This window comes from Pleurodeles waltl, unplaced genomic scaffold, assembly GCF_031143425.1.
Source record: "Pleurodeles waltl isolate 20211129_DDA unplaced genomic scaffold, aPleWal1.hap1.20221129 scaffold_119, whole genome shotgun sequence".
Taxonomy (NCBI): domain Eukaryota; kingdom Metazoa; phylum Chordata; class Amphibia; order Caudata; family Salamandridae; genus Pleurodeles; species Pleurodeles waltl.
This window is the reverse complement of record NW_027149825.1, coordinates 915,105-942,218: the sequence shown is the minus strand read 5'-3', so window position 1 is coordinate 942,218 and position 27,114 is coordinate 915,105. Positions and strand designations below refer to the sequence as shown.

At 47.2% G+C, this 27,114-nt stretch overlaps 1 protein-coding gene across 3 annotated transcripts in view; it reads left to right on the top strand.

Annotated features, from left to right (window-relative positions):
• TRIM33 (tripartite motif containing 33) overlaps positions 1-27,114 on the top strand; it is a 502,696-nt gene that overhangs the window by 69,033 nt on the left and 406,549 nt on the right. For all 3 annotated transcript variants that reach the window (XM_069218910.1, XM_069218908.1, XM_069218909.1), the window contains exons 2-4: positions 15,611-15,729; positions 18,592-18,739; positions 21,346-21,478. In XM_069218910.1, coding sequence (XP_069075011.1) covers positions 15,611-15,729; positions 18,592-18,739; positions 21,346-21,478 — 400 coding nt within the window. The remainder of the gene's footprint in view (positions 1-15,610; positions 15,730-18,591; positions 18,740-21,345; positions 21,479-27,114) is intronic.

Below are 27,114 nucleotides of genomic sequence, written 5' to 3'. Positions count from 1 at the left end.
GAATTGCCTTGTTAAATGTGCAAGACTTCAGAGAGGAAGCACATATTGTGATTGTATGCATGGGGGAAAAGATAACATTTTGCACTCTTTTGTGTTTTTTTCACAAAATATATTATTTATGTAAAAAGATGGGTGCTTCCCTTGTTTAGGTAATACGATGTTGGCTCTGTTAACACTGCCCTAGCTTTCTATTATTTATTTATTTATGGATGGATGATTACATTATTTTTGAACCTGTAGCTTCATACCTTTAGCAGCCTGGTTGTGTGTAAGAAAGGTTTTGAACTAGCCTCACGGTAATGCATAGCATTTTTTGGGAGCCAGGAGATGAGAATTAGAGATGTTTGGCTTATAGAATATATACAACGGGTAGCGTTTTTATATACAGTATTGGTATCTGTACTTTAATATCTTATCTTATTGTACATGGGGTTTGAATATCCCAACTACTGACTGTAAGGCTGTTAACATTTAATGTGTTTATTCTAATTTATTGTCATTGGCACTATGATTTGACCTGCACTTTATTTGACCTCTGTACTTTGTTATTAGTATCTGTCCTCTGAATGTTTTGTTGTACATAGGATTTGTGTACCAAAGGTAAAGGTTACAATTTGTAAAAAAAATAAAATAAAAAAAAAAAGGCTATTATTAACACTAGTAGGATCTGGTCTGAATGCGATTTCGCATATGCGCGTCACAGAATTAAATTTTTATTGATAACTTGTATGTACTGTGACTGCAGGTAAAAGGGTACACGCTGCTAGAGGGAGCGTGTAATGTCAAGTTGGTTGAGGAAAGTTGAGTAGTAGGGTACTGTAATGCCAAATCATTTATATAGAGGTAGATTGTTATTTTTTAACATTTGTAGCTGGCAGGTTATGTCTATTTAGACCTTAACTTTGAACTGTGATTTATACAGACTTGTATTATTGAAGAATCTAATTTTAATGTGTAAACATTATGTTTAAAATGTTGTGTGTGTTTGTAGGGCTCAATTCTGAAACAAGAAAGAGCATTGACTCAGTTCACTCACAATGCAAGCTTCAACCTGTGACTCTTTTTTTTCATAACACACTTCTCGAAGGATGCGGTTTAATTCTATTAATGCAGTCTGTTCAGTGAAATGTAAATGGAAAGCGAACACAGGGCCCCCATCTAGGTAAGTGGAATGTGTAGAGGGCAGCTGGGGGTACTAGGAAACCCCATGGGCAAGTACCACAGTGCCCCCTAGCGACCAGGAAGAAGGGAGTAAGTTACTAGACTTTCCCCAAACACCCAAAAGGAAGAAAATGCAAGAAACCAGTGGTGGATTCCTAAAGAGGAAGATCTGTAGGAGAAGGGGACCAAGTCAGTAAGTCACAGAAGAGTCCTGGAGGAGTAGGAGCTACTACCCTCCCAGCTGTAGATGCAGGAGTTGGTCAACGATAGGACGAAGACAGTCAGTAATGCAGCCCTGGAGCAGGTGAAGAGTCCCTGGAGGATGTAGTCGACGTCCCATGCTGGATGGATGGTTGCAGTCACAGTGGCATGGAAAAGACACCAACATGCCCTGGCAAAGGCAGATGTCTTGGTGAAGCAAAAGTGGAGCTGCTGGGGACCAGGAAGGCCCAGGCAGAGAGTCCACAGAAGAGGAGGCAGCCCCCACAGGAGACTCACTGGACGAGGAACCAGGAGTCACAGAGAAGCCCACGCAGCACAACTGGAGAAGGGTCCCACGCTGCAGGAGAAGCACACAGAGGGCTGTGTCGCAGGAACGCGTCCTGATGGCTGGGGCTACACTGAGCCTGAAGATTCCTTGGAGGAAATGCAAACAAGCCTTGGTGGCTGCAAGAGACCTGGTGCACAGGGGTGCTGTCCTCCGTGGGAAGGCACGGGCTTACCTCCACCAAAGTTTGACACCTGGCAGAGAGGACCAAGAGGACTACTCCAGACCCCCAACCGTGATGCAGGATCCACACAGCTCTGGATGAGAGGAGATCCATGCAGCCGGTCTTTGTTGCAGTTGATCCCTGCAGATGCAGGGGAGTGACTCCTTCACTCCAAGGGAGACTCCTCCTTCCTTCTCATGCCGACTGAAGACTTGCCGCCCTCGGAGGATGCACAGCCGGGGAAATGTTGCTGAAGCTGCAAGGAGCTGTGGAAACAATGTTGCAAGCAGAGTCTTTGTCATGGATGCAGATTGTCGGTTCCTGAAGGGTCCAGTCGCGGTTCCAGTGGTAAGAATTAAAAGTAGAGGTTGCAGAGTAGTCTTGCTTGAATCTTGCAATCTCACCTGCCCGGCCTGACCACTTATATGCTCCCAGAGGTCCTTGCCAACCTTGGATTCAAGATGGCAGAACCCAGGGACCCTCTGGAGGATCTCTGGGCACCACCCTTGGGGTGGTGATAGACAGGGGAGCGGTCAGTCCCGTTTCCATTGCACAGTTTCACACCAGAGCAGGGATTGGAGGTCCCTGAACCAGTGTAGACTGCTTTAAGCACGGATGGCACCAAATGTGCCCTTCAAACCATACTAGTGGCTTGGGCAGGCTACCCCTCCCAAGCCGTATGTAGGAAGTTGTCTCTGTATGTGCTATTTCAAAGTAAGGAATAGCATGCACAGAGTCCAAGGGTTCCCCTTAGAGGTAAAATAGTGGTAAAAAGAGATAATACTAATGCTCTATTTTGTGGTAGTGTGGTCGAGCAGTAGGCTTATCCAAGGAGTAGTGTTAAGCATTTGTTGTACATACACATAGACAATAAATGAGGTACACACACTCAGAGACAAATCCAGCCAATAGGTTTTGTATAGAAAAATATATTTTCTTAGTTTATTTTAAGAACCACAGGTTCAAATTTAACATGTAATATCTTGTTTGAAAGGTATTGCAGGTAAGTACATTAGGAACTTTGAATCGTTTCAATTGCATGTATACCTTTCAAGTTATTCACAAATAGCTAGTTTAAAAGTGGACACTTAGTGCAATTTTCACAGTTCCTGGGGGAGGTAAGTTTTTGTTAGTTTTACCAGGTAAGTAAGACACTTACAGGGTTCAGTTCTTGGTCCAAGGTAGCCCACCGTTGGGGGTTCAGAGCAACCCCAAAGTTACCACACCAGCAGCTCAGGGCCGGTCAGATGCAGAGTTCAAAGTGGTGCCCAAAACGCATAGGCTTCAATGGAGAGAAGGGGGTGCCCCGGTTCCAGTCTGCCAGCAGGTAAGTACCCGCGTCTTCGGAGGGCAGACCAGGGGGGTTTGGTAGGGCACCGGGGGGGACACAAGCCCACACAGAAATTTCACCCTCAGCGGCGCGGGGGCGGCCGGGTGCAGTGTTAGAACAAGCGTCTGGTTCGCAATGGAAGTCAATGAGAGATCAAGGGATCTCTCTAGCGCTGCAGGCAGGCAAGGGTGGGCTTCCTCGGGGAAACCTCCACTTGGGCAAGGGAGAGGGACTCCTGGGGGTCACTTCTGCAGTGAAAGTCCGGTCCTTCAGGTCCTGGGGTCTGCGGGTGCAGGGTCTTTTCCAGGCGTCGGGACTTAGGTTTCAGAGAGTCGCGGTCAGGGGAAGCCTCGGGATTCCCTCTGCAGGCGGCGCTGTGGGGGCTCAGGGGGGACAGGTTTTGGTACTCACAGTCGTAGAGTAGTCCGGGGGTCCTCCCTGAGGTGTTGGTTCTCCACCAGCCGAGTCGGGGTCGCCGGGTGCAGTGTTGCAAGTCTCACGCTTCTTGCAGGGAGATTGCAGGGTTCTTTAAAGCTGCTCCTTTGGATAAAGTTTCAGTCTTTTTTGGAGCAGGTCCGCTGTCCTCGGGAGTTTCTTGTCGTCGTCGAAGCAGGGCAGTCCACAGAGGATGCAGAGTTCGCTGGTCCCTTTGGAAGGCGTCGCTGGAGCAGAGTTCTTTGGAAGGCAGGAGACAGGCCGGTGAGTTTCTGGAGCCAAGGCAGTTGTTGTCTTCTGGTCTTCCTCTGCAGGGGTTTTCAGCTAGGCAGTCCTTCTTCTTGTTGTTGCAGGAATCTAGTTTCTAGGTTCAGGGAGAGCCCTTAAATACTAAATTTAAGGGCGTGTTTAGGTCTGGGGGGTTAGTAGCCAATGGCTACTAGCCCTGAGGGTGAGTACACCCTCTTTCTGCCCCCTCCCAAGGGGAGGGGGTCACATCCCTAATCCTATTGGGGGAATCCTCCATCTGCAAGATGGAGGATTTCTAAAAGTTAGTCACCTCAGCTCAGGACACCTTAGGGGCTGTCCTCACTGGCCAGTGACTCCTCCTTGTTATTCTCATTATTTTCTCCGGCCTTGCCGCCAAAAGTGGGGGCCGGGGCCGGAGGGGGCGGGCAACTCCACTAGCTGGAGTGTCCTGCGGTGCTGTGACAAAGGGGTGAGCCTTTGAGGCTCACCGCCAGGTGTTGCAGCTCCTGTCTGGGGGAGGTGTTAGCATCTCCACCCAGTGCAGGCTTTGTTACTGGCCTCAGAGTGACAAAGGCACTCTCCCCATGGGGCCAGCAACATGTCTCTAGTGTGGCAGGCTGCTAGAACCAGTCAGCCTACACAGATAGTCGGTTAAGTTTCAGGGGGCACCTCTAAGGTGCCCTCTGTGGTGTATTTTACAATAAAATGTACACTGTTTTCAGTGTAGCCATTATGGTGCTGTGGAGTTCGTGTAAAACAGACTCCCAGACCATATACTCTTATGGCTACCCTGCACTTACAATGTCTAAGGTTTTGCTTAGACACTGTAGGGGCACAGTGCTCATGCACTGGTACCCTCACCTATGGTATAGTGCACCCTGCCTTAGGGCTGTAAGGCCTGCTAGAGGGGTGTCTTACCTATACTGCATAGGCAGTGAGAGGCTGGCATGGCACCCTGAGGGGAGTGCCATGTCGACTTACTCATTTTGTTCTCACTAGCACACACAAGCTGGTAAGCAGTGTGTCTGTGCTGGGTGAGGGGTCTCTAGGGTGGCATAATACATGCTGCAGCCCTTGGAGACCTTCCCTGGCATCAGGGCCCTTGGTACCAGAGGTACCAGTTACAAGGGACTTATCTGGGTGCCAGGGTGTGCCAATTGTGGAATCAAAAGTACAGGTTAGGGAAAGAACACTGGTGCTGGGGCCTGGTTAGCAGGCCTCAGCACACTTTCAATTCAAAACATAGCATCAGCAAAGGCAAAAAGTCAGGGGGTAACCATGCCAAGGAGGCATTTCCTTACACCGTATAACACCTATTTCCAAAGGGAGAGGGTTTTACCTCCTCTCCCAAAGGAAATCCTTTGTTCTGATGGATACAACTACCTGTGGATTCCTCACCTCATGAATACTCCCATGGCGCCAGCATTCGACGGAAATCTTCTTACTAGTCTCTGCACGTCGACGAGGACGTCACTGTCTCGCACGCGACGCCGTCTGACGTCATACAGGCAATAAGAGGTCCTCGACGACGTGCAGACGTCAGTTCCCTTTTTTCCGTGCATTCGAAACGGTTATCTTCGAGGGAGCAACTGTTACTCTTGCGGTTACAGTGTATATCTTGCTGCGTACTCTTTCTCTGTGGAAATAATGTCGCAGAGAAAGTCTGGATTTAAGCCTTGTCGTGAGTGTGGAGGCAAGATGTCGGTGACGGATCCTCATTCCGATTGCCTTTGGTGTTTGAGCTCCGACCACGACGTCTCGACTTGTGATTCATGTCAGCACATGAATCCGAAGGCCCTTAAAGAACGCGAGGCGAAGCTGTTTATGGCCAAGTCAAAGGAGAAGCATCACAAGAAAAAGTCTTCTCCAAGACATCGGCGTCATCGAGACTCCCGGCGCCGTAGAGAATCTCGGCGTCATTCAAGGGAGGCTCGTTCCAGGTCTCCGGATCGGCGCCGAAGGACATGGGAGGTCAGCCCCACGGTGACGCTGCATCCTTCGACGCCGTTGCCCTCTCCGGCGTCTCCAACTTCGCCTGGACAGGCGTCGGTGATTGAGGTATTGGAGCCTCAAGTGTTTTCTCCGGCGCAGACGCCGAGGTCGGGGTCGCCTCCGAGTCAGGCACCCCAGTATCCGGCTTTTCCCACCCCTGGAGCCGATAGTTCCGCATTCTTGAATGCGATGTATGCCATCTTCCAACAGATGGCTCCAGGGGGTGCTCCGGCTGGGCCTTTGGCCTTTTCTTTGGGTGATCCTGCGCCTCTTCGGCCAGCACCCTTTATGCCCTTTCTCCCGTTTGGGAACGTGGGCTCGGCGCCAGTGTCGGCGCCGGTGGCCGCTCCGGTGGCTTCGGAGGGATTGGCCCCAGGGATTTCCATCCCGTCGACGTCGTGATTTCGGCCTGTGACTCCGGTGGGTCCATCCGTTTCAACTGCTCTTCAGTCGGCGCCGAAGTTACCTGTGGCGCCGGATGCGGCGTCGGTGGCTTCGGAAGATCGGCGCCGATCTCCGACTTCGGCGGAGGTATTGTCGACTCCGCGGATTGAGCAACGACTGCATTCAAGGAGGCGTGCTCTCCGGGTACTAGAAGAGCAGGAGTACCAACGAGCCCTAGAGGAAGGAGAGCTAGAGGACTCGGGTGATGGGCTGCGTGGACTGGAGTCGGCCAGTGGGCTGGACACTTCCCCTGAGTGGGACCTTTCGTCCCCGGGGGAATATACAGAGGAAGCTGCTTCCTTTCATACAGTGGTACGGAAGGCAGCTAGTTTTTTGGACCTGCCTTTGCCGGTGGTGGAGGCGAAACAAAACCTTTTGACAGAGGTGTTGCATCCGGCCTCAGCCGCGGCGGAGCCTCTATTACCTTTTAATGACGCTCTGCTGGATCCGGTTTTAGAGGTGTGGAAGAAGCCGGCATCTTCCCCAGCAGTTCACAGAGCCGTGGCTAGGAGGTATCGGACGGCTCCAACTGATCCTGGTTTCCTATCTAGGCACCCTACGCCGGAGAGCTTGGTTGTGCAGGCCTCCTGTTCGTCCAAGTCAGCGCCTGGTTCCTTTCCGACGGTGCCTGGGGACAGAGATTCAAAAAAGCTGGAGGCGCAGTCGAAGAAGATTTTTTCGTCCTGCAGTCTGGCATTAAAAGCCACCAATGCAACCTGTATCCTGGGGAGGTATATTCATGCTCTGATGGATGACATCTCCTCTTCGTTTACAGAGCTTCCCCAGGGTCTTTTGGATCTTGTCTCTGATGCCCAGGCTGCTGCGACCCAAATTATCCAGACGGGACTGGATACCACCGACTCGGTAGCCAGAGCAATGGGCACAACTGTGGTGGAAAGGAGACAGGCCTGGCTCCGTAACTCGGGCTTTTCGGCAGATGTACAGTCCACATTGTTGGATCTCCCGTTTGATGGGGACAAACTGTTTGGGGCTAAGGCTGATTCGGCCTTGGAACGGTTTAAGGAGAGCAGGGCCACGGCTAAGTCGTTGGGACTGCAAGCTCCTTCTTCCACGGCCTCTTCCAGATTCTTCAGGAGGTTTCGGGGATTTGGGCGTGGCTCTTATTCCTCTTCCTTTCGGGGAAGATATCAGCAACCTGCCTCTTCCCATCCCTATAGATCTTTTAGGGGGAGGGGTAGGGTCCGCACCAGGGGAGCTTCTCAGCAGCACTCTGCCTCTTCCTCATCCTCTGGCGGGGTGCAGCAGGGGAAGCAGCCTTAGGCTTCCACCATTTCCCACTCACTCCTCTCCTGTAGGGGGAAGATTACAGCATTTTCTCACCAAATGGGAGACTGTTACGTCAGACACTTGGGTTCTCAGTGTTGTGGGAAAAGGCTACACCCTTCCCTTTCGGGAGTTTCCGCCCCTCATCCCGCCCCGCCCATCTTATTGTTCAGAAGAACACCTCCTGTTGCTAGAACAGGAGGTTCAAGTCCTCCTTTCAAAGGGCGCGGTAGAGTTGGTCCCAGAGTAGGAAAAGGGTCGAGGTTGTTACTCAAGATACTTCCTGATTCCCAAAAAGGATGGTCAGTTGAGACCAATCCTGGATCTGAGGATCTTGAATTGGTTCCTCAAACAGGAAAAGTTCAAGATGCTGACCCTAGCACAGGTGCTTTTGGCGTTGAACAAGGAAGATTGGATGGTGTCTGTCGACTTGCAGGATGCTTACTTTCATATCCCGATACTCAAGTCGCACAGGAAGTATCTCCGGTTTGTGGTAGGGTCGCAGCACTATCAGTTTGCGGTCCTCCCGTTTGGTCTTACTTCAGCACCTCGAGTCTTCACAAAGGTGATGTCAGTGGTTGCGGCGGAGCTCAGAAGGAGGGGGATAGCAGTATTCCCTTACTTGGACGACTGGTTGATCAAAGCCAAGTCCCCGGAGCTTGTGTCGCATCATCTGCAGTCAACAACCCAGTTGTTGTTCGACCTGGGCTTTTCGGTGAACGTGCCCAAATCTCACCTGGAGCCCTCTCAGCGCCTCCTGTTCATAGGGGCAGTACTGGATACAACATTGAGTCGAGCCTTTCCTCCGCCTCAGCGGATTCAAGATATTCAGGAATTGGTTCCAATGTTTCGAAATGGAGCGGTAGTTCCAGTCCTCAAGGTCCTTCGTCTGCTCGGTCTGTTCGCCTCCTGCATTCTGTTGGTCACGCATGCTCGCTGGCACATGAGGGCTCTTCAGTGGTGCCTCCGAAGGCAGTGGTCTCAACACAAGGGAGATTTAGAAGGTACTGTCAAGATCTCCAGAGATGCTGCTGTGGAATTGAAGTGGTGGATTGCGGGCAACAATCTTTCACAGGGGAAGCCGTTCGCGCAGTCGCCACCAGTGGCCACGGTAATAACGGATGCCTCCACCCTAGGATGGGGAGCTCATCTGGGGGATCTGGAGATCAAAGGGCTTTGGTCTCCAGAGGAACAGGTGTTTCATATCAATCTGTTGGAGTTACGGGCTGTACGTTTGGCTCTCAAGGCCTTCCTCCCATCCCTTCGTGGTCAGTCGGTACAGGTCCTGACGGACAATACTACCACGATGTGGTACATAAACAAACAGGGAGGAGTAGGGTCGTACCTTCTCTGCAGAGAAGCTCTTCGGCTATGGTCCTGGGCAAAGGACCATCAGATTTGCTTGGTGGCAAATCATCTGGCCGGGGTCTTGAATGTACGTGCGGACAGTCTCAGTCGCCAATTCTCGGCAGACCACGAGTGGCGTCTCCATCCAGATCAAGTCTGTTTAATCTTCCAGATGTGGGGGTTTCCTCGGATAGATCTGTTTGCCACTCGGGAGAACGCGCATTGCCCGTTATTCTGCAGCCTCCAGTATCCGATGCAGGGAGCGTTGGGGGACGTGTTTCAGATAACCTGGTGCGACCAGTTGCTTTACGCGTTTCCCCCCATACCCTTGATTCCTCGAGTGTTGAGGAAAATTCGCCAAGACCGGGCCCAAGTCATCTTAATAGCTCCGGATTGGCCAAGGAGGGTATGGTACTCCGACCTTCTCCAACTCTCACTGTGCCCTCCGCTCCGTCTCCCTCTCAGGGCAGACCTCCTCTCGCAGTCGCAGGGGCAGGTTTTACACCCCAACCTCCAGAGTCTGCACCTACATGCTTGGAGATTGAACGGGGCAACCTGAGTTCCTTCTCTCTCCCGCCTGATGTAGTGGATGTTATCTTAGCGGCCAGGCGACACTCCACTAAATCTATCTACGCTAATAGGTGGTCTAAATTTGTTATGTGGTGTGGAGAGAGACAGATTGATCCCTTACATGCTCATCTGTCACATGTTTTGTCTTTTGCACTGTCTCTAGCGCAGAAAGGTTGTGCAGTAGCTACCATTAAGGGTTATTTGTCGGCCTTGTCAGCCTTCATTTGTCTTCCAGACCAACCATCGTTATTTAAATCCCCTATTGTTCTCAGATTCTTGAAAGGTCTTCTGAATCAATATCCTCCAAAACCATTCGTTATGCCTCAATGGGATTTGTCCTTGGTCCTGACTTTCCTTATGGGGTCCCCTTTTGAGCCTATGCATTCTTGCCCCTTAAGGTATTTGGTTATTAAAACAGTATTCCTGGTAGCTATAACATCTGCAAGGAGAGTGAGTGAGTTGCAGGCCTTATCGGTTAAACCCCCTTATATAACGTTTTATGGGGATAAGGTGGTGTTGAGGACCAAGGCTGCTTTCCTTCCGAAGGTTGTTTCACCCTTCCATTTGGCTCAGACAATCACTTTGTCCACGTTTTATCCTCCGCCTCATCCTTCAAAGGAGGAAGAAAGACTACATCGCCTGGACCCAAAAAGGGCGTTGAGCTTCTATATCGACAGAATGAAGGATATCAGGCTGGAGGATCAGCTGTTTGTCGGATACGTGGGCAAGAGGAGAGGAAAGGCAGTCCACAAGAGAACACTCTCCAGGTGGGTTGTTCTTTGCATTAAAATCTGTTACTCTTTGGCAAAGAAGGATCCGCCTGAGGGCATTAGAGCTCACTCCACCAGAGCTAAGTCGGCCTCTTCGGCCTTGGCCAGGGGTGTTCCTGTGGTTGACATCTGCAAGGCCGCAGCTTGGTCGTCCCTTCACACTTTTGTGAAACATTACTGTTTGGACTCTGAGGTCAGAAGGGACGGTCATTTTGCACGGTCAGTGCTGCAGGATTTCTTGGTTTGACCATTTAGGCACCCACCGCCGGGCGTGGTACTGCTTTGGGACTCTATTCATCAGGTGAGGAATCCACAGGTAGTTGTATCCATCAGAAGAACGAGTTACTTACCTTCGGTAACGACTTTTCTGGTGGATACATTAGCTACCTGTGGATTCCTCACGGTCCCACCCGCCTCCCCGTTGCCTTTTTGGTCTCTCCAAGCAATCCTTGAGTGTGCTCCTTTTGGTCTTCAAAGTTGCAATACATTTTGCATGTATGATATTTGTATATATGTGTATATTTATATATAAATCTATATATATATTGGGTATATACATGATTCGTATGTATAAATATATTTATTTGTTTAAAAAAAAAAAAAAAAAAAAAGTTATATTAAATCTACAGCTATTTTATTGCAATGTTGTGTGATTTACAATATTAAGAGATGTTGCTTTGCTCTTTCATTGCATTGGGTTATTATTATTATTCTCATGCACGTAAAAAATGTTGGTACTGTCATCGGCACGTCGGCGAGGACTTCTTATTGCCTGTATGACGTCAGACGGCGTCGCGTGGGCTAGAGTGATGTCCTCGTCGACGTGCAGAGACTAGTAAGAAGATTTCCGTCAAATGCTGGCGCCATGGGAGTATTCATCAGGTGAGGAATCCACAGGTAGCTAATGTATCCACCAGAAAAGTCGTTACCGAAGGTAAGTAACTCGTTCTTTTGGCGTTGAACATGGAAGACTGGATGGTGTCTGTCGACTTGCAGGATGCTTACTTTCATATCCCGATACTCAAGTCACACAGGAAGTATCTCCGGTTTGTGGTGGGATCGCAACACTACCAGTTTGCGGTCCTTCCGTTTGGTCTTACTTCAGCACCTCGAGTCTTCACGAAGGTGATGTCGGTGGTTGCGGCAGAGCTCAGAAGGAAGGGGATAGCAGTATTCCCTTACTTGGACGATTGGTTGATCAAAGCCAAGTCCCCGGAGCTTGTGTTGCGTCATCTGCAGTCAACAACCCAGTTGTTGTTCGACCTGGGCTTTTCGGTGAACGAGCCCAAATCTCACCTAGAGCCCTCTCAGCGCCTCCTGTTCATAGGGGCAGTACTGGATACAACATTGGGTCGGGCCTTTCCTCCGCCTCAGCGGATTCAAGATATTCAGGATTTGGTTCCAATGTTTCGAAATGGAGCGGTGGTTCCAGTCCTCAAGGTCCTTCGTCTGCTCGGTCTTTTTGCCTCCTGCATTCTGTTGGTCACGCATGCTCGCTGGCACATGAGGGCTCTTCAGTGGTGCCTCCGAAGGCAGTAGTCTCAACACAGAGGGGATCTAGAGGGTACTGTCAAGATCTCCAGAGATGCTGCTGTGGATTTGAAGTGGTGGATTGCAAGCAACAATCTTTCACAAGGAAAGCCGTTCCAGCAGTCGCCACCAGTGGCCACAGTCATAACGGATGCTTCCACTCTAGGGTGGGGAGCTCATCTGGGGGATCTGGAGATCAAAGGTCTTTGGTCTCCAGAGGAACAGATTTTTCACATCAATCTGTTAGAGTTACGGGCTGTACGTCTGGCTCTCAAGGCCTTCCTCCCTTCCCTTCGTGGTCAGTCGGTACAGGTCCTAACGGACAATACTACCACGATGTGGTACATAAACAAGCAGGGAGGAGTGGGGTCGTACCTTCTCTGCAGAGAAGCTCTTCGACTATGGTCCTGGGCAAAGGACCATCGGATTTGCTTGATAGCAAACCATCTGTCCGGAGTTTTGAACGTGCGTGCGGACAGTCTCAGTCGCCACTTCTCGGCAGACCACGAGTGGCGTCTCCATCCAGATCAAGTCCGTTTAATCTTCCAGAAGTGGGGGTTTCCTCGGGTAGATCTGTTCGCCACTCGAGAGAACGCGCATTGTCCGTTGTTCTGCAGCCTTCAGTATCCGATGCAGGAAGCGTTGGGGGACGCGTTTCAAATGACCTGGTGCGGCCAGTTGCTTTACGCGTTTCCTCCCATACCCTTGATTCCTCGAGTATTGAGGAAGATTCGCCAAGACCGGGCTCTAGTAATCTTAATAGCTCCGGATTGGCCAAGGAGGGTGTGGTACTCCGACCTTCTCCAACTCTCAACGTGCCCGCCGCTCCGTCTCCCTTTCAGGGCAGACCTCCTCTCACAGTCGCAGGGGCAGGTTCTACACCCCAACCTCCAGAGTCTGCACCTACATGCCTGGAGATTGAACGGGGCAACCTGAGTTCCTTCTCTCTCCCGCCTGAGGTAGTGGATGTTATATTAGCGGCCAGGCGACACTCCACTAAATCTATCTACGCTAATAGGTGGTCTAAATTTGTTGCGTGGTGTGGAGAGAGGCAGATTGATCCTTTACATGCTCATCTATCGGACGTTTTGTCTTTTGCTCTATCTCTGGCGCAGAAAGGTTGTGCAGTGGCTACCATTAAAGGTTATTTATCGGCCTTGTCAGCCTTCATATGTCTTCCAGACCAACCATCTTTATTTAAATCCCCTATTGTTATCAGATTCTTGAAAGGTCTTCTAAATCAATATCCTCCAAAGCCATTCGTTATGCCGCAATGGGATTTGTCCTTAGTCCTGACTTTCCTTATGGGGTCCCCTTTTGAACCTATGCATTCTTGCCCCTTGAGGTATTTGGTTTTAAAAACAGTCTTCCTGATAGCTATAACATCAGCAAGGAGAGTGAGTGAGTTGCAGGCCTTATCAGTAAAACCCCCTTATACAACTTTTTATGGGGATAAGGTGGTGTTGAGGACCAAGGCTGCTTTCCTCCCGAAGGTTGTTTCACCCTTCCATTTGGCTCAGGCAATTAGTTTGTCCACGTTCTATCCTCCGCCTCATCCTTCCAAAGAGGAAGAAAGACTGCACCGTCTGGACCCAAAGAGAGCGTTGAGCTTCTTTATCGATAGAACAAGGGATTTCAGGCTGGAGGATCAGCTGTTTATTGGATACGTGGGCAAGAGGAGAGGAAAGGCAGTCCACAAGAGAACACTATCCAGGTGGGTTGTTCTTTGCATTAAAATATGTTACTCTTTGGCAAAGAAGGATCCTCCTGAGGGCATTAGAGCTCATTCCACCAGAGCTAAGTCGGCCACTTCGGCCTTAGCCAGAGGTGTTCCTGTGGTCGACATCTGCAAGGCCGCAACTTGGTCGTCCCTTCACACTTTTGCAAAACATTACTGTTTAGATTCTGAGGTTAGAAGGGACGGTCATTTTGCACGGTCAGTGCTGCAGGATTTCTTGGTTTGACCATTTAGGCACCCACCGCCGGGCGTGGTACTGCTTTGGGACTCTATTCATGAGGTGAGGAATCCACAGGTAGTTGTATCCATCAGAAGAACGAGTTACTTACCTTCGGTAACGACTTTTCTGGTGGATACATTAGCTACCTGTGGATTCCTCACGGTCCCACCCGCCTCCCCGTTGCCTTTATGGTCTTGCCAAGTAATCCTTGAGTGCGCTCCTCTTGGTCTTTGAGGGTGCAATAGATGTATATATAATATATTTATATATATATATATATATATATATATATGTATAGGTGTATATATCTTTATGTATATACTTGGTGTGTGTATATATTTTGAAAAGAGAGTTTTTTATATATATATATATATATATATATATATATATATATATATATATATATATATATGTACATAAAAAGATTTACAGTTATTCATACAATGTGGTGTATTTTTACAATATAATGGATGTTGCCTTGCTCTTTCATTGCATTGCCTGGTTGTTCTCATGCACGTAAAAAATGATTGGTACTGACGTCTGCACGTCGTCGAGGACCTCTTATTGCCTGTATGACGTCAGACGGCGTCGCGTGCGAGACAGTGACGTCCTCGTCGACGTGCAGAGACTAGTAAGAAGATTTCCGTCGAATGCTGGCGCCATGGGAGTATTCATGAGGTGAGGAATCCACAGGTAGCTAATGTATCCACCAGAAAAGTCGTTACCGAAGGTAAGTAACTCGTTCTTCTGCCTTCCTAGGCTTGAGCTATTCAAGCAGCAGGAGGACAGAAACCTATCTAAGGGGTGACGGCAGCTTGGGCTGTCCGGGAAAACCCTAGAAGGCTGGTAGGAGCAATGCTGGGGGCCTTCTAAGGAGCCCCCAGAGTGCATGGAATAGTACTGCCAATGCCAGCAACAGTATTGGGGTATGATTCCGACATGTTGATACCAAATATGCCTAAGTTAGGAGTAACCATTATGTAGCTGGACATAGGTAGTGCCCTATGTCCAGTACACACACAAAATGGCATCCCTGCACTCATAAGGTCCATGAAAATGGATCTGTAGTTCGTGGGGGCACCTCTGCTAGTGCAGGGGTGCCATCACACACAGGTACTTGCACCATGCCCTCTGAGCTCGGAGGGCCCTTCATAGGGGTGACTTACAGTGACCTTGTTCAGTGAGCTATGGTGAAAAATGGTGCATTTATGCTTTCCCGCAGGCTGCAATGGCAGGCCTGCAGAACACTTTGCATGTGCTCCCCATGGTAGCATAATGCATGCTGCAGCCCATTGGATCCCCTGGTACCCCAGTGCCCTGGGTACCATATACTAGAGACTTACATGGGGGAACCAGTATGCCAAATGTGGTGTGAAAATGGTACAAGTTACCAAGTTAAAAAGGGGAGAGCATAAGGTTCGCGTTAGCAGGATCCCAGTGAACAGTCAATCACACTGACAACAGGCAGAAAATGGGGGTAACCATGCAAAGAAACAGGGTACTTTCCTACACACTCGCAATAAACCCAGAGACAGAAGTATGATCGCACTAAGGTAGAGTACTCCAGCAATTAGACAGCAGTAAATCCACAACAATTGTCTTAGCATCCTGTTCTGGCCCCTTTCAGGTTTACCCTAAGGGTTATATGTGAAACCCACAGACCTGTTTAATGGATTTTGATCTAAAGCCTGCAAAGAAAAGATAGCGCACCAATTTAATAAAACCTGACATTTATTGGGAATTAGCAGTGTATTGCACATCTTTCTGTTTGTCCTCATTTAAGGAAACTACAATACCCTTTTTCTGCTCCCTTTTCTTGTATTTTCATAGTTGGTGTAATCAGGTGTCCAATATGCCGTCAAGAATGCCGACAAATAGACCTGGTGGATAACTACTTTGTGAAAGATACATCTGAATCGCCAAGCAGCTCCGATGAGAAATCCGAACAGGTACAAGGACACCTTCTTTGTTTGGTGTTTACTTTGGTTATAAAATAATGCATAGACATTCAACATTGTCAAATTACTCCTCATGTACAGTTTTTCCTGGGCTACTTCTTGGGTTTTAACATTCCAATTCACTCAAGTTGAATATCCTTCAATGTGATTTTCAACGTCTGTGAAAACTATGCGCATCAGACAGCTGGTTCTGTGCATTTTTATGTAAAATAGATGGAAATATAGAATTGGCAATGTCTTAGCTATAGTGAAGAAAAGTTTAAATTGAGGTGATAATTATACTTATTTATCCTCTTTTATTCTGCTCAACAACCATAAACAAGCTAAGGTAAAAAACTAACAAGCCAGAAAGGACACTTTCCCAGAAATACAGGTATGTAGTTCCTAAACAGTAACCAGTCAGTCCATAACAGGCCCATATCTAAAAGCCTAGAGCACTCCCACATCTTCTGTTTCAGCATGAAAACAGCAGAAGACATATTCCAGGTCTCGCTCTGTTTCTGGTCCGATACTAGTGCAGGATGAGAAAGAATGCTATAGCAGTATCTCATTCTAGTTAATCTGTGTAGTTAAAGTCACTATTATCATTGTACAAGCCAACACATTTGAAACTTCAAAGCATAGTTTTTCTTACTCTCAAGCTTCATCTTTCAGGGGCAAGGAGGTAAACCGGCAGCAGCCTCAGCTGGGTGTGATAATCCTGGTCTCTGTGTCTTTAATAGAATTGACCCTTTACTTCACATTAGATAGGACATTTTACATCCTACATCAGATTGAAGTATCATATATCCCTGTCTAATCAACAAAGCATTAAATGGGGATGACATTGCCCTTTAACGAGTTTTTTATTTTTTTAGTGAAATCGAAAGTTTTTGTGGTCCCCCAAGCTGGATATCCTCAGTCATAACTTTATAGGCTTTTAGCTTCTATTGCACACAACCTGGGATGTTCCAAAAACGCTTGGTAGGAACTGTGTTGAATTTTTATACTCCTAGCAACAGTGTAGGTAAACCCTTCAGGTTCTCGATGTGGAAGGTAGGGTGCTTATCCCAGATATCCCTTTGCCTGGCTATAGTATATTAGACATGACAGCATTGCCAGTTTCTCTAAAAGCTGTTGTGCGAGCAGTACTCTCTTTTAGGTCATGACTGAAACCACTGTAGGACTTCATTTATGTCCCATGTCTTTGAATATGTGACATGGAGGGGAATTGAGGTGTGACTTCCGTCAGTAGCCTGTGAACAAGAGGGTGTTCTCCAACTTGGAAATTACATATTGGTTTATGTGCCACTGAAATATTTGTCCTGAAGCATTGATGTGTTTCTTAACCCAAACCACAATGTGTCTTTTCTGACTTAAAATTCAGCGCGTGGACAACATTGACACCCAAGCAAGCAATGCTACTTTCCAGGCGCCAGCATTACCACATCTTCAGTTGTCATCCATGCCTCTTAAATGTACATAGTGCTGAGTCTCGGCATATGAGCGAGGTAGCCTGCTACAGAATCCTGGGACAGATCAAAGCCCTCCCCTACGTGTCAGGAATCACCAATTGCAAGTAAGGCTTCAGAACTAAGTAATGAGTTATAAGTTCCAGATGTTCAGGGGAGAATATGAGAATATCACTAAGGTTTACAATATTTGAAAGCTAGAGATGGGACTGATAGGAGAATCATAAAGACTAGGGCTGAGGCCCTGGTCTAATCTTTTGATACACATCACTGTGGCTGATATCCAGTTGTGAACGCTAGTCACTCCCATGGCCTGTGTTTTGGGGCTTTCAGCTCTGGAGATATTCCTGCTCTGACAGAGTGCTTTTAAGAGGAAGATTGCAGAGGAGCGGGCACTTCAAAATGAAGCATACTCCCCAACATAAACTTCAAAGAGACAGGCATTCTAAGAAACTGGGTACTTTCAGGAAGTGCATCTTTTCTTCCACCAGCCTATAGTGGCCCTATTGACCACATGTCTCTTAGGCCACTGTTTGCATAGATTGTGGGATTCAGTTGGAGATCTGTGCCATCCTCAGTTAGGCTTTACTGGGCGGAAGGGATGCAGCTAAGTTTGCCATATTGTTTGGACTGGACACCACGGACTCCCCTAATTGTCTTGCCCTGCGATAGGTCCCGCTCGTTCGGCGAGAAGGGTGATGCAGCACTCGAGCACTTTTGCGAGAGCAGGGTCACCACCTGGTCCTTTACTCACTGCCGTACCCGGTAAAATGGCTGGCCATTCTTTTTGAGAAAGGGCCGCAGAGCTCAAAGAGTACCCAGGAACCATGGTCAGGGAGCTGCTCAGTCTATCGAACACACTCCCCTGGCCCCACCACCCTGTCTTCCAACTGGTACACGTATCCTATGGGATGCCGGATCAGACATCACCTGTCCCAATGGTCCAGCATTAAATTGAACTGATGGATGCTCCAGGTAGTGCGGAAGGAGTACTCCCTACCATTCGTGGACACCCCTCTACCTTTCCCACCATCCCAAGAATGTCTGGTGGAGGACTATTTTGCATCACTCTGTCTCCAAGTGCAGGCCCTCTTAACTGCGAGGGCAATCAAAAGGGTGCTTGTGCTAGAGAAGGCATGGTTGTTATTCCCGCTGCTGTTCATTGCATTGATCAAGTTATGTTTTCTCAGATTAGGATGGGGGTTCATATATTAAAACAAGATATTAACTAATTATTGTTGATCAAGTGGAAGAACATCATGACCTGCTTGAGTCTTTTCCTCTAGTAAATAATGGCTCTCCCCAATACTCATTATCAATGATCAACATTTCACACTGCACATTTACTACTTTGTATCAAGTTGTAAATATATGGTGAGTTAAATAGTGTTTTTCATTTTAGGTGTGTACCAGTTGTGAAGATAATGCCAGTGCAATTGGCTTCTGTGTGGAATGTGGAGAGTGGCTCTGTAAAACATGCATAGAAGCTCACCAGAGAGTAAAATTTACCAAGGATCACATGATCAGGAAAAAAGAGGATTTCTCTACTGGTGAGTGCTTGTCAAAGAAATAAATGTATTGATGTGTTTGTTGTCCACGTTATACATTTCAGCAATTACTTAGTATGTGTTTTTAATAAGTGTACATCAGAACATCTCTTCCAAGCTACCACGTCCTCGATAATGATCAAACACATTCTCGTCAGAATAAAGCACATCTATATATAGACGGAAGTAGCTCCGTGCAACTTCATCATCCTTACGACTTCCCACTCTGGGACGATGAAACCTCACAGCGATCGTATCTAGTGACCTTCTTTGGAACATTCACCAAGGCGACTGCCTTGAGTGTTTTCTTCCATCCATGTTGCTGGGAATGCTAGACTCCAGGTAATCAAAGGTAAGAATGACACTGTCGAACGTGCCTACAGTGTGGGGTGGGGTACGCATACTCTGATAAGCATGATGTCTGCAACTTTTGCCTGCTGCCAGAACATAACAAACAGGATTACTGAGCCATCAACCTGTTCAAGAACACAAAAACTATTTGCTCTTGACGTGACCAATGTCTAGTTCATACCAGACAGATTGCGGCTGAGGCAAAATTCTCCACTGAATAAGAAAACTTCAGCACAAGCAGCGAGGACACATGTTGTCTGGTGACACCAAACAACACGAGGAGGAAAGTCAGGATGAACCATCACCACCACCTTTGGAATTTCAAGACAGTCCCATGACTACGGGAACCGGGTCCAGGGTGAAGACTACTCCAAGAACCATGAGTACCCAATTACACCAGACACACGCATACACATGCAATTACCCTCAATGCCCACCACCCACTGCTTTGGTGCGCCACAGCCTTTGGGTTTTAGTCAACACCAGGAGTGGCCATTGGAGCCGAAACAGAATGAGAGCGTCTACCCTATTCTACCTCAAAGCCTACAGGGAAAAACTGGAGTGAACACACATCCTTTGAATCCAAAGTGGCATTCGGTGGTGCCAAAGCCATCCACGCCTGCAAAGCCTTTGAAGCTGGGTGAGATATCGACACCCCAAACCTCTTCTGTGCCGGCAAAGTTATTGCATTTGAGTAGCTATATGACGTCGACTCCATACATCATCGGCATTGAAGCCCTAAAAGCTATCAACACCGAAGCCACTGACATGCCCGCTCCTTCTCCAGACTAGGAGAGTAAACGTATATATGCAGCAGGTAAAGGTGTATCAGTAGGACATGCCAATTATTGGCACATAGCCAGTTCATTAAGCCTATTCAAATTATACCACGGCTCCCTACAGTGACATGTAGGAGCTGTTAAAACATCGTCCGGCTCAATATAAACAGAGCAAAAACGGATATCCAGTGCAACTATTTTATGTGCCCTTGACAGTGCGGATACTGCTGCACAAGGAATTAATCCCTCAATCATAGATGCTTGGCTACTCCTACTGGGATTGAAACCGGAGGTTCAGCAACACCTCTTAAATGTCACTTTTGATGGGGGAACACCATTTTGGCCCAGAGATGAATATCCAATTAGAACAGTGGTCTCCAAACTTTTTAATGCCGTGCCCCCCTAGTTGAAAAATAAAAATCATTGCTTCTCCCCCCCCCTCCAGACTTTTTTACAATTATTTGATAAAGATAGCAATGTTTAACTATGTCTAGACCTATTTAAACAGTGCAGTTAAGTACTGTTAGCTTTTTAAAAATGCAATAGCCTGCTTCTGCTTAAAACAAAGGCCTGTTATCTGTATAATGCTTGTTTTGGCCAGAGTGTGGCGCCCACCCTGGGATTACTTGAGGCTCTCCTATTGGGGCCCGTCCCCCAGTTTGAAGACCTCTGAAGTAGAAGAAAAATAATTCACTCGGAAAACCGTTGTGGTGTTGTAGTCAGCAGCAATTAGGCAGCAGTCTTTTTGGAGGGTTCAAGGCAGGGGTACAGCCAGAACTACAACTGCTGACTCATTCTTACCAACCTCAACATGCATACTACCAGCAAGGTGCTAGGGGCTGCTACAGAGGAGGATACAAGGGGGTAGCCAAAGAAGAAAGGGGTAAAAGTACTCCCAGGAAGGGAACCTCTACCTGTAAACAATGACTCTCCACCTTATTGTTCAGCATGTGCATTCACTTGATGAGTACTCTAGATGTCATGTCAGCAACAAATATATCTTTGAGATAATCAAGTTGTAAAGTCCAGTTCTAACACTGGATGAAACACGTTTACATAGCATGTGAATCCGCTATATGAGTCCTGGTGCATTCTCAGTTTATCCTTTATCTCTTTTGTGCACCATGCTACTGCTTATTGGTGGGTAGGCAAATGGAAGAATGTTATGATTAAAAGTGTGTTCATAGGGAGCATGGAAGGGGCACCAATAGGTCTTGAACAGCTCTATGTGAAGATTAGGTAAGGGGTTCTTAAACTGCTGAAAACATTGCACTGTTTACACTGGGAGAAAACAAATTTTTAGCACTAATATAGAGATTTGTAGATGAGTAACATTCTCTCTAAAAACACTGTTGTTGAACTAGAACGAATTTCAGCATTGTTTCTTTTGCTTTATGCAGAGCAGTACATCATAGATAGTTTGTAAATGTAGTGTTTGTAATGTATAAAGAACCTTAAAAATGTAATTACTTTTAACAGAGTCTGTGGGTGCTTCAGGTGCCCGTCCAGTGTTTTGTCCAGTACACAAACAAGAACAGTTAAAGCTTTTCTGTGAAACATGTGATCGACTCACATGCAGAGACTGTCAGTTACAAGAGCACAAGGAACACAGGTAGGAATAATGTTTAAATGTTAAAGTTATGTATTTTCTTAGTGGTATTTTGTAGGCCCAGTTGCTACGACCAGTCCAGTTGTTTGAGTTCCATAAGTTGTATGACATGATGGCTGGAGATTGCGGTTTTGGATGGGCTCTTACTAATTTTGTGCACAACGTAGGAATAAGTTCTAGAGTGAAGAAGCCATTATTGAAAAAGCTCCCTGCCATTTTGCAATAAAAGGGCACTATCGACAAGAGTTTAAAAACTTTGGATTACAAACATAACCACACACTGGTCTTCTATGCATTAACAAGCCACAGTTTTTATTGTGTAATATTTACCCCGTCTTTTGGCGCTAATTTCCTGCTGGGGCCTAGTTCTTGCAGAGGAGGGATAATGTATAGAAATCTTGCTACTAATGAAATTGGTGAAAAAGGGTCAGTTTTTTATGTATAGCCATTAGTATCTATAGGTCATTGTCAAAGCTTTTCAGAGAAAAAGCAACCTCCTTTGCTATGGGTAAGGTTATGGAGCCCTGTAGCCTTGCCTATGATTTGCGTGGGTGATTGCCACTTGATGATATATTTATGTAATGAAGGCCAAAGCATGTTGCAGTTAATGTGCTCTTTGGGAAACCTTGTTCTAATCAGTACTTTATTTCTGTAAATGGTTATTGAAAATTAAGTGATAAATGAAATCAAAAATACAAAGTTAAAAGGAAATAAAAAAAGGATTGGGGTAAATAGACCATAAATTTTACTTATGTTCTTTTTCTGACACTAAATTCACATTGGTAAAATGTGATCAAATAACACTAATGTCACTAGTAAATGGCAGAAGAAAATGTCCGATATTCATTGTCCTACTGTATTAAAGCGATATCCATCATGATATTCTGATCAAACTTGAAAAAGTCATATAACAGGTGAGAATTAAGGGTCCTCCACGATCTTATTGGGTAATCAAAAAAAGTGGACAGCCTTACAAAATATATAGCTACGGGTGAGTAGGAAGATCCAAGAAAAAAATGACAGGTAAGTAAGTTATTTACCGTCCATTGCAAAATGTGTGTTAGAAAAATTACTATTGAGTTCTTTATTCCAGAGGGGTGATTTACTCACCTTGAGTACGCCATATAGTTTAGGAGCTTTTGGGGAGACTCTGGAAAGCATTTTGAGAGCTGTGTGAGCTTTTTATATGTATATGTTACTCATGCCCACCAGGTGTGATAGGAGATGTGAATAGCTGATTTCCATTTTGTGGGTATGAATTTAACACCTATAGTTAGAAGAAGATCACGTATTAAGGAGTCATTGTAATTCATAATCAGTGTGATTGTGGACCATCATGCACCCAAAATCAGTCCTGAATTGTTGCTGTACACCTATTGCACTGGACTTCGGACAACGTGCATAAACTGCACTTGGTCGATAACAATCCATGCTGGAACTTTAGCTGCCCCCAATCACTGTAACACATGTTTTTCAGCTGCATACTTAAATTATCCTGGAAAAAAATGTAGTCCAACTCTCTAAACTATTCAAGAGGACAAATGCATCAAATTTTCTTACTAAGGGCTTTGTTGGAGAAAGTAGTACATTTGTTTTGAGACGGGGAGTCTAAGTTTAAATGATCAAAGTATTTAGCCCCCTTCAGTTGTAAAGCAGATAGATTTTGGGACTTTTGAGTGTTGCTAGCTGTAAGGAAATGCCTCCTTGGCATGGTTACCCCCTGACTTTTTGCCTTTGCTGATGCTATGTTTTGAATTGAAAGTGTGCTGAGGCCTGCTAACCAGGCCCCAGCACCAGTGTTCTTTCCCTAACCTGTACTTTTGATTCCACAATTGGCACACCCTGGCATCCAGTTAAGTCCCTTGTAACTGGTACCTCTGGTACCAAGGGCCCTGATGCCAGGGAAGGCCTCTAAGGGCTGCAGCATGTATTATGCCACCCTAAGAGACCCCTCACTCAGCACAGACACACTGCTTACCAGCTTGTGTGTGCTAGTGAGAACAAAATGAGTAAGTCGACATGGCACTCCCCTCTGGGTGCCATGCCAGCCTCTCACTGCCTATGCAGTATAGGTAAGACACCCCTCTAGCAGGCCTTACAGCCCTAAGGCAGGGTGCACTATACCATAGGTGAGGGTACCAGTGCATGAGCACTGTGCCCCTACAGTGTCTAAGCAAAACCTTAGACATTGTAAGTGCAGGGTAGCCATAAGAGTATATGGTCTGGGAGTCTGTCAAACACGAACTCCACAGCACCATAATGGCTACACTGAAAACTGGGAAGTTTGGTATCAAACTTCTCAGCACAATAAATGCACACTGATGCCAGTGTACATTTTATTGTAAAATACACCACAGAGGGCACCTTAGAGGTGCCCCCTGAAACTTAACCGACTATCTGTGTAGGCTGACTGGCTCCAGCAGCCTGCCACACTAGAGACATGTTGCTGGCCCCATGGGGAGAGTGCCTTTGTCACTCTGAGGCCAGTAACAAAGCCTGCACTGGGTGGAGATGCTAACACTTCCCCCAGGCAGGAGCTGTAACACCTGGCGGTGAGCCTCAAAGGCTCACCCCTTTGTCACAGCACCGCAGGACACTCCAGCTAGTGGAGTTGCCCGCCCCCTCCGGCCCCGGCCCCCACTTTTGGCGGCAAGGCCGGAGAAAATAATGAGAATAACAAGGAGGAGTCACTGACCAGTCAGGACAGCCCCTAAGGTGTCCTGAGCTGAGGTGACTCTAACTTTTAGAAATCCTCCATCTTGCAGATGTAGGATTCCCCCTATAGGATTAGGGATGTGACCCCCTCCCCTTGGGAGGAGGCACAAAGAGGGTGTACCCACCCTCAGGGCTAGTAGCCATTGGCTACTAACCCCCCAGACCTAAACACGCCCTTAAATTTAGTATTTAAGGGCTCTCCCTGAACCTAGAAAGTAGATTCCTGCAACTACAAGAAGAAGGACTGCCGAGCTGACAAACCCCTGCAGAGGAAGACCAGAAGAAACCAACTGCCTTGGCCCCAGACTTACCGGCCTGTCTCCTGCCTTCCAAAGAACCTGCTCCAGCGACGCTTTCCAAGGGACCAGCGACCTCTGAATCCTCTGAGGACTGCCCTGCTTCGAAAAAGACAAGAAACTCCCGAGGACAGCGGCACTGCTCCAAAAGAACTGCAACTTTGTTACAAGGAGCAGATTTAAAGACCCCTGCAATTCCCCGCAAGAAGCGTGAGACTTGCAACCCTGCACCCGGCGACCCCGACTCGACTGGTGGAGAACAACCAACTCAGGGAGGACCCTCCGGCGACTCTACGACTGTGAGTAACCAAAGTTGTCCCCCCTGAGCCCCCACAGCGACGCCTGCAGAGGGAATCCCCAGGCTCCCCCTGACCGCGACTGTCTGAACTCCATTTCCCGACGGCTGGAAAAGACCCTGCACCCGCAGCCCCCAGCCCCTAAAGAAACGGAACTTCTGTGCAGGAGTGACCCCCAGGAGGCCCTCTCCCTTGCCCAGGTGGTGGCTACCCCGAGGAGCCCCCCCCTTGCCTGCCTGCATCGCTGAAGAGACCCCTTGGTCTCCCATTGAAACCTGAAGGAAACCCGACGCGTGTTTGCACACTGCACCCGGCCGCCCCCGCGCTGCTGAGGGTGTACTTTCTGTGCTACTTTGTGTCCCCCCCGGTGCCCTACAAAACCCCCCTGGGCTGCCCTCCGAAGACGCGGGTACTTACCTGCAGGCAGACTGGAACCGGGGCACCCCCTTCTCTCCATTATAGCCTATGTGTTTTGGGCACCTCTTTGACCTTTGCACCTGACCGGCCCTGAGCTGCTGGTGTGATAACTTTGGGGTTGCTCTGAACCCCCAACGGTGGGCTACCTTGGACCAAAAACTGAGAACTGGAAGTGACTTACTTACCTGTGAAAACTAACAATAACTTACCTCCCCCAGGAACTGTGAAAATTGCACTAAGTGTCCACTTTTAAAACCGCTTATTGTGTTTTATGTGAAAAGTATACATGCTAAAGTAATGATTCAAAGTTCCTAGAGTACTTACCTGCAATACCTTTCAAACAAGATATTACATGTAAAATTTGAACCTGTGGTTCTTAAAATAAACTAAGAAAAGATATTTTTCTATAACAAAACCTATTGGCTGGATTTGTCTCTGAGTGTGTGTACCTCATTTATTGTCTGTGTGTATGTACAACAAATGCTTAACACTACTCCTTGGATAAGCCTACTGCTCGACCACACTACCACAAAATAGAGCATTAGTATTATCTCTTTTTACCACTATTTTACCTCTAAGGGGAACCCTTGGACTCTGTGCATGCTATTCCTTACTTTGAAATAGCACATACAGAGCCAACTTCCTACACTAGCTTTATATATTTTAGAGGCCACATGGCCTGTTGAGAACCAGATTTTAAAGCAAGAAATCATGTCTAGGAATTCTAGAGAGCCTAATTTAAGTAGTATACTAAGAAGTCACAAAAGTCTAAATTGTCCAAAGTAAATCTAGCCTGGAATTCAGCAAATGAAAAGGAGATGGACTCATTTTTTAGGTATTTAAATAGGCATATCCCTTTAGTGAACCATTTGTGTCTTGTTTTGAGAACGTTTTTTGATTATACGCTTCTAAAGGGAGATGTTTTGATTGAGAAATGCAGGTTGACTTGGTTTTGTTGAGTGTTATCACCACTTTAATGGTATCTACAAACCTTTTCTTGAGTGAGTAACTGAGAATTGATACATGGTAAGGATGGAAACAGTTTGAAAGGGAGCACCTAGTGATTGTTCGATCTTTAGCCAGAGAGGGTGGGCAATCATGTCATCAGCCAGTGTGCACCTTGAGAGGCAAATAAGACTGTTTGATAAACCAGTTAGGAAATTGTATGGCATCTGTCTCTTGCGAGTCAAAGCAGACTCTGACCTGGAGCTCAATAAAGAACGCAAAGCTATAGCACACTCCCTTGACCTTGCAGCACCTGTGTAGCAGTTTCCTCAACAGTATTGCCTTTTTCACGGCTTCAATGGGGCATCCACTAGAGGCGAACACAAAACCTTCCTCCACAATCACAGGGCTCCCAGGTAGGGTCCAGGCCTTCAGGAGCAGCACACTCTGCAGTCTCCCACCCCACTGCTCCAAAATGGTTCATTATAGAGTTCCACTTTCCATCTTATGGAAGGAAATTCACGGTCTCTTGGACAAAAGACCCATAGAGAGGTACTACCATCAGAAATATGAACTGGTTGCTACTCCTGTTACTTTCTGTCGCTGAAAAACGACAAAGGTCTTGGTCCTGTTTTAGATTGTCACCCTCTGAACATCTTCCCCCAAAAATTACATGTTCATGTTGGTCATCCTAGCATAAGTTCTATCTGCCCTAGATCCAAACAACTAGATGGTTGCCTTGTGCTTACAGAATGCATATTTTCAAGTCCCCGTCTCGCAGTTCCACAGGCATTACTTGTGGTTTCAGGTCGGCCAGCGCACTTCAAGTTCTTTATGCTCCCCTTTGGCCGCACTTGTGCCCCTCGGGTGTTCACAAAACTCATGGTGGTGGTCGCTGCCCATCTTGGAAGGTTAGGAATACAAGTCTTCCAATACCTTGATGACTGGTTGCTGAAGGTTGGCTCACCTC